At 32.6% G+C, this 15,096-nt stretch overlaps 1 protein-coding gene across 2 annotated transcripts in view; it reads left to right on the top strand.

Annotated features, from left to right (window-relative positions):
- The window catches only part of LOC126881235 (pH-sensitive chloride channel 2-like), a 174,417-nt gene extending 159,770 nt beyond the window's left edge, over positions 1-14,647 (top strand). For both annotated transcript variants that reach the window (XM_050645380.1, XM_050645381.1), the window contains 4 exons: positions 10,516-12,011; positions 12,072-12,274; positions 12,331-12,572; positions 12,988-14,647. In XM_050645380.1, coding sequence (XP_050501337.1) covers positions 10,516-10,761 — 246 coding nt within the window. In that variant the 3' untranslated portion in view covers positions 10,762-12,011; positions 12,072-12,274; positions 12,331-12,572; positions 12,988-14,647. The remainder of the gene's footprint in view (positions 1-10,515; positions 12,012-12,071; positions 12,275-12,330; positions 12,573-12,987) is intronic.
- The last annotated feature ends 449 nt before the right edge of the window (positions 14,648-15,096 follow it).

The raw sequence follows: 15,096 nt of genomic DNA, 5'->3' as shown, positions 1-15,096 counted from the left end.
AATTTAAAAATAATCGTAAAACATATCACAAATCATTAAAAGTATAAAACTTTGAAAATCCATATCTTGCTTAACAATAGTCATACTGCCTTTTACAATAAACCATTTTAAAGGTAACTAACTTTTTTTTCCTACTAAAAGTTACAGAACAATGTTTGCGAAATAACAAGGAAAATGGTCCAAAATTGCTGTGAGTGGCAAAACCTATATCCCCGTGGAAAAAAGTTATGGGACAAAAAAACAAAATTGCTTTCTTTCGTGTTTTTTTGTTTTTTTTTTAATATACAGGGTGATTGATTAGTAGGGTAAAGCTCAATAGCTCCGCTATAGTAATAGATAGCAATAAAAGTTAATAACAAAAATTTTAGCCACCTTTGAGCTTCATATTACAAAATTAGTTAGAATGTTACAGGGTGTTCGGTAACACAGTGGCAGACCAAACTTTTGTTTTTTTAAATAGAACACCCTATATTTTATTTTAAATTCGAAATCCTATTAACTTGTCCATCACAAAAATATAAAGGTTTGTTGTGTTATACAGGGTATTTACAAAGTTATAACCAATTTTATATGAAAATCGTAACAAGTTCAACTCCCTGTATAAATAAAAATAAGCAAACCAACAATGGTTTATTAATGCCATATTTTTTAACGTATTGTCAAATTTTTCAAGAATGGTCGATATTGCTAATTTTCTTTATATCAAATACAGGGTGAGTCAAAACGAAAGTACATTATTTTCTCAGTAATTTAAATGGAACACCCTGTATTTTATATCACTATTGAAAATTACTATTACCGTACTTTAATTTTTGTATAACATTCCCTATGTCTAAATTTATTAGTTTTCGAGATATTTTCATTTTTCAATGGACCAGTAGCGTGGCCACCCAAATCACCAGAATTTAATAAACGGGACTGATTACGGGGTGATTTTTGGGGTTACGTTAATAATGAAGTTTATGAAATACCTCCAACAACAAAGGATGAGATGAAAAATAGAATAAAAAGTGTATTTCGATGTGTTAATTTACAAATGCTCCGTAGAGTCAGTAGCCCATTCAATGATCGTTTTTAGGCGTACATAAATGTGTTAGGAGATAATTTTGAACACCTTATGTAATTAAATATTAAAAATATTTTATTAAAAGTAGGTTCTAATTTTTTTCAAACATGTTTTTTTCCAAAATGTATTACTGATAAATTATGTTTCGTTCTTTATTTGTTACATTGTTACATTTACATAAAAAAGTAGTGTTTAATTGTCTTCACAAAATATTGTATTTTGTGTTTGTGTGTTTTTTTGTAAAATTTATTACTAATTTTCTTTGTTTATTTGTTGCATTTACATAAAAAGATAGTTATTAATTGTTTCAAAAATGTTGCATGTAGTGGTTGTGTTTTTGTTTGTAAAATGTATTACTAATAAATTATTTTTATTTCTTTATTTGATACAGTGTTACATTGATTACCGGATTGATAATCGGTAATCTTCAATTGTCAATTCAGTCATGGCTTACTTAAAATTTAGATAAATTTAAACACCTAAAATAATTTGCTCTGAAAAATGAAAATATCTCGAAAACTAATAAATTTGGGCATAGGGAATGTTATATAAAAATTAAAGTACCTACGTTAATGTTACTTTTCAATAATGATATAAAATAGAGGGTGTTCCTTTTAACATTACTGAGAAAATAATGTACTTGCGTTTTGACTCACCCTGTATTTGATAAAAAGAAAATTAGCAATGTCAATAATTCTTAAAAATTTTGACAATAATTAAAAAAATATGGCATTAATAAACCATTGCTGTTTTGCTTATTTTTATTTATACAGGGAGTTGAACTTGTTACGATTTTCATACAAAATTGGTTATAACTTTGTAAATACCCTGTATAACATTACAAACCTTTATATTTTTGTGATGGAAAAGTTAACAGGATTTCGAATATAAAATAAAATATAGGGTGTTCCTTTTAAAAAAACATAAGTTAGGTCTACCACTGTGTTATCGAACACCCTGTAACATTCTAACTAATTTTGTAATGTGAAGCTTAAAGGTGGCTAAAATTTTTGTTATTAACTTTTATTGCTATCTATTACTATAGCGGAGCTATTGAGCTTTACCCTACTAATCAATCACCCTGTATTTAAAAAAAAATATTTTTGACTTTAAAAAGGTGATATTTCGATAGCAAATTCAACCTGTAACAATTTTTCTGTAGACGTGTTCGTACCAAAAGTGCATAGAACTCACCCCAATGCACCCTGTGTCTAGGGACTAATACATCCCTTTCTCAAAAACGCACCCCTTTAAATGGTAGCACTTCGCGGTTTTTTCATATTTAGAGGTCCATTGACCATATAAAACAATAAATCTACGTTAAGGGCACCCAAAGTCCCATTTAACAACAATGTTAACATTATGTCACATAGCTCTGTAACCAAAGCACTTAGTGACCTAATTTTTGTTTTATTTTGAAACTACATGTATTGTTTAGTCCCGCGTAGATTTTTGTAAAGTTAGATTGAAAGAAACACTTATTTTAAAATTTTTTAAAATACTCTTACAAAAAAAACCCAAAAAAGTTAAGATTTTATTTTTTATTTTACTTGTTTTTGTACATTTTTCAATAAAACTTTACGCGGGACTAGATATTATCTATCTACAACTACTGTAAAAATTTGGACCTTCGGTCATCTAAGGAACCAGAGATATCTGACATCAAAAGTTAAAAACCTAGTATTCGGGAAATCGCAAAGACGTAAAACACTCTAATGGGCTATAAAGCTACCGGTACACGGTAAGTTGAGTGCAGACGTTCAGAAAACAAATAGTTTTGTAACGTCTATTACGCCAGATCATCCATTTCATAAGTCCATATTTGGAATAGTTTCATATTTTTTTGCTAATTTTTTGCTAATTTATTACCACAAAAACAAATTTTTTGCTCCACCCCTAACCGAGAAACAATGGTTGATGTAGCGTAATATTACGTCACATCAACGATAGCCATATCTCGCGAACCTAAAGAGCTAGAAAATCGTACTACGCGGCATATTTTTTTGCTAATTTATTGCTGTCGATCTGAATATGCAACATACCCCAACACCACCCCTGCTTCCCTTACAGCTAAACAACACCCCCAAAAAACAAAGAAAAATCTTGAAAAATGATTTTTGTGATATAGTTGACGGTTGATATTTAATTGCTAATTTTTTGCTGCCATTAGCCGCAAAAAACAATTTTTTTGCTCCACCCCTAACCGAGAAACAATGGTTGATGTAGCGTAATATTACGTCACATCAACGATAGCCATATCTCGCGAACCTAAAGAGCTCGAAAATCGTACGACGCGGCATATTTTTTTGCTAATTTATTGCTGTCGATCTGAATATGCAACATACCCCAAAACCACCCCTGCTTCCCTTACAGCTAAACAACACCCCCAAAAAACAACGAAAAATCTTGAAAAATGATTTTTGTGATATAGTTGACGATTGATATTTAATTGCTTATTTTTGCTGTCATTAGCCGTAAAAAACAATTTTTTTGCTCCACCCCTAACTGAGAAACAATGGTTGATGTAGCTTAATATTATGTCACATCATCGATAGCCATATCTCGCGAACCTAAATAGCTAGAAAATCGTACGACGCGGCATATTTTTTTGCTAATTTATTGCTATCTGAATATGCAACATACCCCAAAACCACCCCTGCTTCCCTTACAGCTAAACAACACCCCCAAAAAACAACGAAAAATCTTGAAAAATGATTTTTGTGATATAGTTGACGGTTGAGATTTAATTGCTAATTTTTTGCTGTCATTAGCCGTAAAAAACAATTTTTTTGCTCCACCCCTAACTGACAAACAATGGTTGATGTAGCTTAATATTATGTCACCTCATCGATAGCCATATCTCGCGAACCTAAAGAGCTAGAAAATCGTACGACGCGACATATTTTTTTGCTAATTTATTGCTGTCGATCTGCATATGCAACATACCCCAAAACGACATCAACGTTACAATTCTCATAATTTTTTGCACTCTTGGCGATGGAAATTTATTTGGTTAGGTAACATTTTTACAAATTATTGATTGCCAATGATAATCCGAACCTACTGAAATTTGACTGAAATAAATCTACTACATGGAACCAACTGTCGCATGTTACAGATACATACCTGCAACAAGGAACCAAAGTGACTTGGTTCGAAATTGAAAACCTGTATAACCGAATTTATTAATCTGCAATATGGTTCTATCGTCCACCAGATGGTGCTGAGGTGCCCTTATTATACGTTTCCCCCTTGAACATGGTGTATTTAAACTGCAGCTCTGAGAGTTATCCACCCAACCATACTTAACGACGTCATGTATGTCAAACCAGGTCTCGTCTAGATATATTATTAATATGTTAGACTGTCGATATTCTTTGATTTTGCGTAAATATTCCTGCCTAAGTTGGACTATTCGCTGCCACTCCATTATTACCATTCTGTCATTTATTTTCTTATATCTAAACCCACAGTCTATCAAAATGTTTCGCAATGTTGCTAAACATTTGTAAGAATAACTAGGATATTCTATTAGTGCATATTGGATCATATGTAATGTAGGCACCTTGTTTTCCTTGTAGAAATTATACACAGTCTTTCGAATATTTTTATCGACATCGTCTATTTTTCTGAATTTTTGATTCGTTCGTATTCGTTTTAAACCGTGATTTATAACGTTTCCTTCCCTTATACGATAAATTGTCGATGCTGATAGTTTGGTAAGTTCACTTATTTTATTTAGAATAGTTCTATCGGAGTTTTGATCATTTTCTTTTTTTAAGCACTCGTATATGTTGAAAACAACGTTGACACTGCACATGTAGGTCTTTGTTTTTAAACTCTAAACAGGGCCCGGATTACGTACACTCGATACGCATCGTATCCGCCATGTTTTACCATAGCGCCTTATGGGAAAACATGGCGGATACGATTCGTATCGAGTGTTCGTAATCCCTATGCTGCTTTCAACACAACTCGATTCTGGGTTAATATTTTTCTCATTTTCAAATGGTCGCCAAGAGGCCATATTGCAGGCCATATTTATATTGTAAAATATGTACTAAACAAATATCGTTGATTGAATATCCGAAGTCAATCTGCGCAAATATTTAGCTGTAACAGCACTGGTATGACTCAAGACTTCTTAAACAGCGTTTCTTATCTCTACATGACATGTAATACACACCCATCGACAAATCGACAGTCCGAGCGATAACAAATTTCCAAGCAGCATGTAACTATTAAATGTAAATTAGCAAATGTAAATTATTGATGATTTTAAATAACATCAATGTCCAATAAATATTTGATGGAATGTATGTACTACGTTAATTGTCTGTTTCTTCCATATCTCTTCTACGAAGTACGGGGGTGAAAACTTTAAAACACTTTTAGACTAATTATGGGATTGAATTACACATAAATAAACATTATGTACATTAGTACATGGATATACTTATACATCGTTAAGCATTGTAAACATAAAATAGCGGCGCGGCATTTGATGCAGTTATTAAAGAAACTTCTAAGAATCACTTTCAAGAAAAATAAATAATTATTTGATAGCTGATTCATTTTAGTCCGGGGGACAATGAAAGAGTTTTCATACACTTATAAAAAAAGTATAGCTATCCGATCTTAGAAAAAGCGTCCTTGAACGAAGAAAGGCTGTTTTCTACAGCAAAGAGTAAAATAAACTATAGCCAAGAACTTATTCTTCATAAGAATGTATTGAAAAAAAATTCTTGGTTGTAATTTATTTTACTCTTGGCTCTAGAAAACAGCCTTTCTTCGTTCAACAACGCTTTTTCTAAGATCGGTAACTACTTTTTTTATGAGTGTAGCCGGAGTGGTATCGAAGTGCCTTATATTTAATAATAGTCAAAAATCGATCGATAAATCTAGGAGATATGGTTCGATATACATTGATATGGTAAAATGAAAAATTCATATTTTTGCACGTTTAACAAAATAAAAAGAGAAGAGGATCATTAAAATCCATCGAGCAGTTTTCGAGATATAACAGAAAATGTAATAAACAAAAAATGAAACACTTTTTTTTGACATACCGAAAAAATGCGATGGATAACTCAATTTTTATAATACGTGCATGTGCATAAGTATCATTAAAAAACATTTAAAATAAGCTATGGATCGATAGAACTTATCATAGAAAAAAATTTGTAATTGAACATCAACTGTCAACCACATCATGAGAATCATTTTTTAGGATTTTTCGTTGTTTTTTGGGGGTGTTGTTTAGCTGTAAGGGAAGCAGGGGTCGTTTTGAAGTATGTTGCATATGCAGATCAACAGCAAAAAATTAGCAATTAAATATCAACCGTCAACTATATCACAAAAATCATTTTTCAAGATTTTTCGTTGTTTTTTGGGGGTGTTGTTTAGCTGTAAGGGAAGCAAGGGTGGTTTTGGGGTATGTTGCATATTCAGATAGCAATAAATTAGCAAAAAAATATGCCGTGTCGTACGATTTTCTAGCTCTTTAGGTTCGCGAGATATGGCTATCGATGATGTGACATAATATTAAGCTACATCAACCATTGTTTCTCAGTTAGGGGTGGAGCAAAAAAATTGTTTTTTACGGCTAATGACAGCAAAAAATAAGCAATTAAATATCAATCGTCAACTATATCACAAAAATCATTTTTCAAGATTTTTCGTTGTTTTTTGGGGGTGTTGTTTAGCTGTAAGGGAAGCAGGGGTGGTTTTGGGGTATGTTGCATATTCAGATCGACAGCAATAAATTAGCAAAAAAATATGCCGCGTCGTACGATTTTCTAGCTCTTTAGGTTCGCGAGATATGGCTATCGTTGATGTGACGTAATATTACGCTACATCAACCATTGTTTCTCGGTTAGGGGTGGAGCAAAAAAATTGTTTTTTGCGGCTAATGACAGCAAAAAATTAGCAATTAAATATCAACCGTCAACTATATCACAAAAATCATTTTTCAAGATTTTTCGTTGTTTTTTGGGGGTGTTGTTTAGCTGTAAGGGAAGCAGGGGTGGTGTTGGGGTATGTTGCATATGCAGATCGACAGCAATAAATTAGCAAAAAAATATGCCGCGTAGTACGATTTTCTAGCTCTTTAGGTTCGCGAGATATGGCTATCGTTGATGTGACGTAATATTACGCTACATCAACCATTGTTTCTCGGTTAGGGGTGGAGCAAAAAATTTGTTTTTGTGGTAATAAATTAGCAAAAAATTAGCAAAAAAATATGAAACTATTCCAAATATGGACTTATGAAATGGATGATCTGGCGTAATAGACGTAGTTTTGTAACCATGGAAATTTTACACTATAATGTGTTATATACCGTTGGAAAGAGAAGATTTCAGAGAATAATTTTCAATCATAACCCAAAAAACTTAAAAAATTAAATTTTTGGACTTTGGGTGCCCTTAACGTTGTAAGTCCTTTCTTAAGTACATAATCAAAATCAATAGCCTATGCCCATGCTCGTTTAGCACACTGGGAAATGTCCCATACTAAGAAAATATATGTGTACAATTCATAAGCTGTGATTTTCAAAGATGTATAATCAGCCATTTGCAAAAATTGAATGTTTCTTTTATCTTTATATAGGTACAATTTAAAAAAAAATAATTCACTTGGTTTGGTTGCGGGGGCCAATCGCCCCTATCGCCCTCCTTGAAAATGTTTAAGAAATTTGAGTAGCCGCTTTAAAGATAAGCACATACCGGTATTTTAACCTCCCATTAATCATTGTAAATCAGTTATTTTAGAATTTACAGTAGACACTTGCATATTATATACACACACCCAAACTTATATGGAATCACCATGTATTTCAAAGTAATATTTATTTCTTTTGAAAAAACTTGTTATTGTTGCGAAGAATAAAGGTTTTTATTGAAAATAAACAAATATATAAGACAATCGGATAGTACAGCTCGGTACGGTATAGGTTATTTTCTTGAGTTGCAAATTGAACGAAAATAAACAAACTAACTTTTGCGTCCAAAAACGAAAATATGCCTGATGTGGGGTTATAGAACTTACTACGGGGAAAGACTATTGGTCTTGCGGAGAAAGTAATGTTCTCAGAGGGACATAGCTGTAGAGCTAGGCGTAATACAGGGCGTTCTGTCCAAAACCTATGCTAGGTAACAGGAACTAGGAAAGCTCAAAAATAAAGCAAGGGAAAGTCGCCAAAAGTAATAACGGCTCTCCAAGATCGTTTAATTTTCCAATCAGCTGGAAGACACCCAACCATTTCTCACCTGTAACTCCAAAAGGCAGCTTTTGGAAGCTACAGGTGTAACTGTTTCAGTTGAAAGGATAAGAAGAAGAGTTCGCACCAAGAAGTATACAGCAAGAGACAGTTACGGGTTCCCGAGTTATCCAGGCAGCACAAGATTGATCGCCTAAATTGGTGTCTTCACCACCAAAACTGGAACATTGGGAATTGACAAAATGTGCTATTTTCAAAAAAAGTCAGGATTTGTGTAAAATCAGATGACCCATGAAATCGTGTACTTAGAGGTCGAGGAAGACAAGCAAGAACGAAAACTGTCAGATCTGTTCATAAATAATACACAAGGGGAAGTGTAATGTTCTGGATCGGAATTGTGATCCGTAAAAAAACTCCTTTAATTTTCATCCAATCAACTTTAACTGCTCACAGGTATGTTGGTAACCTATAGTCAGGCTCTGGAGAGGTGCAACAGGAGAAAATTTTATTTTATTGCATGATAACGGACCTCTACATACCATTATAGTGACTACATGCATCATTGAAGCAGAAGGTATCCCTTGTTTGGAGTGGCCTGCTTGCTCACCCGAGCTTAATCCTATAGAGAATTTGTGGGATTTGCTTAGAAGAAAAATTAGAGCTCGCTGGGATAATCCACAAAATACCACACGGCTAGTACAAGCTGCTCTTAAAGGATGGAGCAATCTACCACAACAAAATGTTGATAATTTAATTAGGAGCGTGCCCACGCAAACTGAAGCTTGCATAAGGACTAGAGGTGATAACACTAACTACCACAAAATACAAAAAAATAAATAAAAACAATTTAAACATTATTCGTTTTACATTGAAATTTTATATGCTATTGACTTTAAAACAACTACTTTCAATTTGTTTGTTAAACACTTTATTGTCTTATTTAATTGTTACATATTTGTTATTAAATTGCTTTAAAATAAATATTGTTTGACTTCGTGTGTTTGTTTTTTTAAATTCGCACGACATAGTACCTAAGAAATATCAGATGATTCCATATAAGTTTGGGTTTGTGTAAATGTAAATTATATACTGTATGTATAATATGTAGTTCAGTTAAAATAATTAAACGATAAATATTAAGCAAGAAAAATTAAACTTTTTTTTCTACTTTTAAGGGCAAAAAAAGCAAGTTAATTAGCGGAACCGAATTAAACATTATTTTGTACATTATATTTGAAACATTATTTGGTTAAAACATCTAATTTTTGTTGGTAAAAAAATGTATTAATTTGTCTGTACTAAACTACGGTTCTGTTGATATCCTAGAAGACTTAGTATTCACACCATGTTGCCAAATTGAATTTTGTTAATTTCGGTTTAAACTTTCCAGCCGATTTCCGAGTCTTACTATACTCACTTACTGTACTGTGAGCTAAAGCATAGCATATTGATATGAACTAAAGTTGTAAAATTATATTTTTGTCTTTGTTAGTGTCTGAGACGGCTTAAGCCAAATCTATATGGGCTAAATTTTTCCACAAACTACCAGAAAAAGTTAATAAATTGGAGTTCAATTTACACATACCATATATTTGCCATAAAGTCAATTTTATATTAGGCCTGGATCCCGCTTACCAAAAAAAGTTTGTTAATAGCAAGCTGAAAATGTATTCCCTAATAGCTTAACGGTGTCTAATTGGACAAACTTTGATACGGGAACACTGGAACAGGGAAGTTTTAATTGTGGAACAGGTTACAGGTTTCGAACGTCATACTACGAAAACATCCCATGTATTTTGTCGGACAGAACTTCCAATTGATTTGTTACCCTTTCATTAAACTCATGTAAAAATCAGACTGCTATTTAGCACCAATATAATTCCTGTCATTTGACATGTTCTACGTGTCGGATTTATTAAAATACTCAACATATTTGTCTGACAAACATTTTTCATATATTATATAAAGTTTGCTATTGAATAAACTTAAAAACGACCTGCTAGTTTTCACAATCACAAATTTGTCAGGATGACACGTTCCACATTTAAAATCACGTTCCACAATTAAAACTTCTCCTGTTCCAGTATTCCCATACATCAAAGTTTGTCCGATTAGACACTATTAACAAATTTTCAGCTCGCTATTAATCAATTTTTTTGTACACGTGATCCAGACCTATACATCGGCCCAAAATTGTATTTTTGGTATTAATGTAACATTTTGTTCACAGAGTTTCCCAAGCTCTTTAATTATACCGACTATAACACATAGTCAAGATGATCTCATAGACGATAGTTCAGTAACTACAGTTCCCGTTCTTGAAGCACAACATCATAACTACCATCTACCTGCTCATTTCACCACTATGACTCCACAAGAAGTAGCCATCTGGATAGACAAAAAGTCAAGAATTGTTTTTCCAGTTGCATTTTTAATTTTTAATGTATTTTATTGGTTATTTGCATATATCTTATAATACATAATTATATTTTTTAAATATTTTAACTGTGATCTGAAGTGTATACATAGACTGCCAAAAATGTTTAGTTATTAGCTATTATTACTTTCCTTGTACTTGTTATAATAAAACCCTGACTTATATTATTAGTCTCCATTCCTCCAAATTGCAGTAAAACCCCGCAAATAAGAACTAATTGGGGGACACCCTGTTCGGATTCCGATAAGTTCAGATTAACCGAAAGTTAACTTATAATTCAAAGCTTTCGTTGACGTTGATTTGGAGTCGCTCACCTGTCTCACTCTTTCCCTCTCCCACCCATCTCAGATTGATGTCACTGTTAGTTAACGGTCATTGGCAAATATAAAAAACCACGAGCTTTGAATAACATGAGCCTGGTTATTATAGGGCCTTAAGGAAATCATGAATGAATAGTGTCGTCATTATAAAATATGGCAGTGTCCGTGTTTAAAAGATATTTCTGCTTTATACATACGGCGAGCCATATGGTTTGTTTTTCGTTGTTTTAAGGTGAAGGGATGATGGGCGTACTAGCCAGCCCACTTGAGATTGAAACCTATGATAAGAATGTATTGCAGTTTTAAGGAATGTGTAGATATTGGATATTATGTTTTTAAGTCAGTCGAGTTTGTAACATTCTTCGGATAACATCCAAATAAAAACTTTATTTTAAGCTACACTTGCGTATTTTTAATAGGGGTAATTTTCTGTAAACGAAAGTTATTTTCTATAATTTAATTTCGAACCAGGGATCTTTGCGTGAAGTAACTCGTGGACATCCCTACGTAACATTTTGGCGACCGCGATAAGGACTTAGATATATACGGCTGTGCTTAAAAGTTAGTTGTTTCCGCGTATTTAGTGTACACTTTTTTCCGGCGAATAAATTCGTTTGTCGTGAGGCTCGGCCGAAGTTGTTACCCTTGTAAGCGAGAAATATGGCATTAGAATTAGAAACAAAACGCCGAACAGTGCTTCATACTGCTTTTACGACAGCTGCTAATGTTTTGAACAATTTGTTATCTGAAACGGTGGACACTCGACCCTGCAGCGGGACTCCGTGCACTTTCGTTTCAAGCGATGCGATCGCATTTATGCAAATTAGCAGAGTATAGACGTAGTAGAAGAGGTGTTCCCAAATTCCCAACAGACTACTAAATTCCACACGGACGTAAGCAGTGATTGGTCGTTATCATCTGATTTTGACATAGATAGACATATGGATTTGGATGAATTTTTGTGGTTATGTAAGTATATTTTTGGTCTGTCTGATTGACACTTTCTTGTTTTTGAAAAATTTGTTCAAGAATGGAAATATGAAGACGTGGAAAGATATGCAGAAAGTTGAGACAAGTTATGTAAGGTCTAGAACAGTTCACACAAAGAAACAAGATGATTTATACTATGAGTATAGTTTTTAATCAATTTCATGCTATGAGTGTAACAGAAATAACATAATAATATGCAAGGAGTATAGATGCTAGGAGAGTATATTATATTCATTGATGTGGTAAGTCCTTTATTAGTTGCAATAATTAAAACTTATAGGTACTTGTCTATCTTTAGGATATAAGCCCAACTATAAAATAATTAGGACACAGAAACCTGTTCCATTCATTGTCCCTCCAGACTGATTTGCAAACTGTGAGATCAAGGACAGCTTTCTATCAGTTATGTATTGGAAAACACATGCTGAACCATGCATCTGTAAAAACTACAAGAAAAAATGGTTGTAGAGAAATTAATGAGGTGCCACCCAATAAAATTTCATGAGATTCAAGAATGTGAAGATACATGAGCAATTTCAGGTAGGGATCCTATTAAATTACATAATGTAACTTTAACACAGGTATATGAAAGTGAGTGTAAGGCAGTGGTCTCCAATAAACACTGTACACGGCCTAAGGCATCTATTGGATACCACCAGTTAAGTCGGTGGCTACTACAAATTACTCTGTAATTTGAATTTGTTTTAGAATTACTCTTTTCTGTAACTCTTTTCGGTTGTAAGATAGTTTTCTGTCCTTCAAAGTTTATTAAAAGAACGAAAATGAACAATTTTCCTACAGCGTGACATACGCAGCCTACAACATCTATTGGAGACAACAGCCTTACACATTGTTTTGTAGAGTTTGTAACATTTTTTGTATTCCCTGTTACCAGTGCAACTGTAAAGTATATGAGCTGAAAAATACCTTATGAATAATACTAACTCTGTTTTAGATGATGCTGCAAGGTGTTTGGGAGAAAATAAAAAGAGAAACTGAGTAAACATTGAATTTGATATTAAGATAGTTTTTTAGCTCACAAATGTTTTTTGTTTTGTATCTGTATTAAATTTTTATTATACAGTAGGTACTTAGCACCCCAATTATCCGTGCTCCTCGTGACCGGAAGTGGCACGGATAATTGAAAAGCACAGATGATCCAATCATTAATTTCTTATACAGTGAGCACGTAAAGGTTGGAATAAATTCATTTTCTCGAGAATGGACGACTTTTGAAAAAAATCCCAAAACAGGTCAATTTTTAATTTTAAATTACGACTTTTTGGCATATATATAATACTAGTGACGTCACCCATCTGGGGGTGATGACGTCATCGATGATTTTTTTAAATGAGACTAGTAGTCGTGTGATAGCTCATTTGAAAGGTAATTCAATTCTCTATTCAGTAATATAAACATTAACATAAATATTTATACAGGGTGTCCAAAAAATTTATTTTTGTATTAAATTTATTGACATAAAAAGAAGAATGTATGTAATTTATTTATTTCAAAATACATTTTACTGCTCGCAGAAAACAGAAAAAAAAGTATATTTGAAAAATAATCATTGCTTTTTGCTTAAATTAAATGTTCAAATTGTCACAAGGCTGGTGGGTACCTGCTTTAATATTGAATTTAAGCCAAAAACAATATTTATTTGCCAAAAACACATTTTTTCCTGTTTTATGATAGCAGTAAAATGTATTTTGAATTAAATAAATTACACTCATTCTTCTTTTTATGTCAATAAATTTAATTCAAAAAAATTTTTTTTGGGCACCCTGTATAAATAATTATGTTAATGTTTATATTACTGAATAAAGAATTGAATTACCTTTCAAATGAGCTATCACACGACCCCTATTCTCATTTAAAAAAAACATCGATGACGTCATCACGCCCAGATGGGTGACGTAACTAGTATGACATATATGCCAAAAAGTCTTAATTTAAAAATAAAAATTGACCTGTTTCGGGATTTTTTCCCAAAATCGTCCGTTCTTGAGAAAATGAATTTATTCCAACCTTTACGTGCTCACTGTATATGATTCATATAAGAATATTTCATAAGAATTTCTTATGCATGATATGTACTTACCTATCATAAAAAAATAACAGAAAAAATAAATCTTTCATTATGAGTCTCCTTTTCTGCATATAGAGTTTCTGTCGAGTGATTAAAGTGATGCTATTTTGATAAAACCTTAAAAATTCAATTTGAGTAATAGAAAATCATAGCACGGATAATCCGCAGCCCGGATAATGGGCACACGGATCGGGGTTCTACTGTAGTTGTATAGGCTAATTTACAAGAATGTTAGTTTGTTTTTATAGATTTTACTTGATTCATAAATATTGTGAAATTTCTTATAAGATTATATTTACATATATACGCATACTTAATTTAGGTCTGAATTTTAAAGAATTGTTAAGTAATGATGTTATTTTATAGACAACATTATAATATACTAGAGTTGTACTTTAAAAATCAAAATATTACTGGGTCCCAGGCGGGGTTTAGAGGGGTTTTACCTTCGCCATTGCACCAATAAGAGCCTCCCCTCCTTTGATTTCCGAGATTTTTAATAAAGAATAAAAAATTTTAAACATTAGGTATTTAGTGTTTTATTTAGTTTGCAATAGTTATTTTCAGTAAACATTTTTTATTATCGTATATTTATGGTGAAAACAATATTTAGTGTAAGGTTCTAGAAATTAAAGTCATTTTGAATTTATGCAAGGCAGGTCCACAACAGCAATTTTTATTTTAAGACAGCTAATGGAAAAACTTGAGAAAGAGAAAAAGAAAGACTCGCACATAGTATTTATTAATCGTGAGAAACATATGACAAAGTTACTGGAAACCTACTGGTACTAAGTAGGAAAGGAATACCGGCTGAATATGTGAGTGCTGCTAGACATGTATGAGATGGTAACGATCAGAGTTCAAGCAACGAAAACAGAATATTCTTTTAAATATGGTATTACAAATCCACATAGAGTAGTTAGCTGGGATAAACAAGAGCTCCACAAGATGATGTTTTATGTATGTAGGATCGAT

The sequence above is a fragment of the Diabrotica virgifera genome, chromosome 3, assembly GCF_917563875.1.
Source record: "Diabrotica virgifera virgifera chromosome 3, PGI_DIABVI_V3a".
Taxonomy (NCBI): Eukaryota; Metazoa; Arthropoda; class Insecta; order Coleoptera; family Chrysomelidae; genus Diabrotica; species Diabrotica virgifera.
Note: the sequence above shows the minus strand (reverse complement) of the source record. Positions and strands in the feature narration are given on the sequence as shown.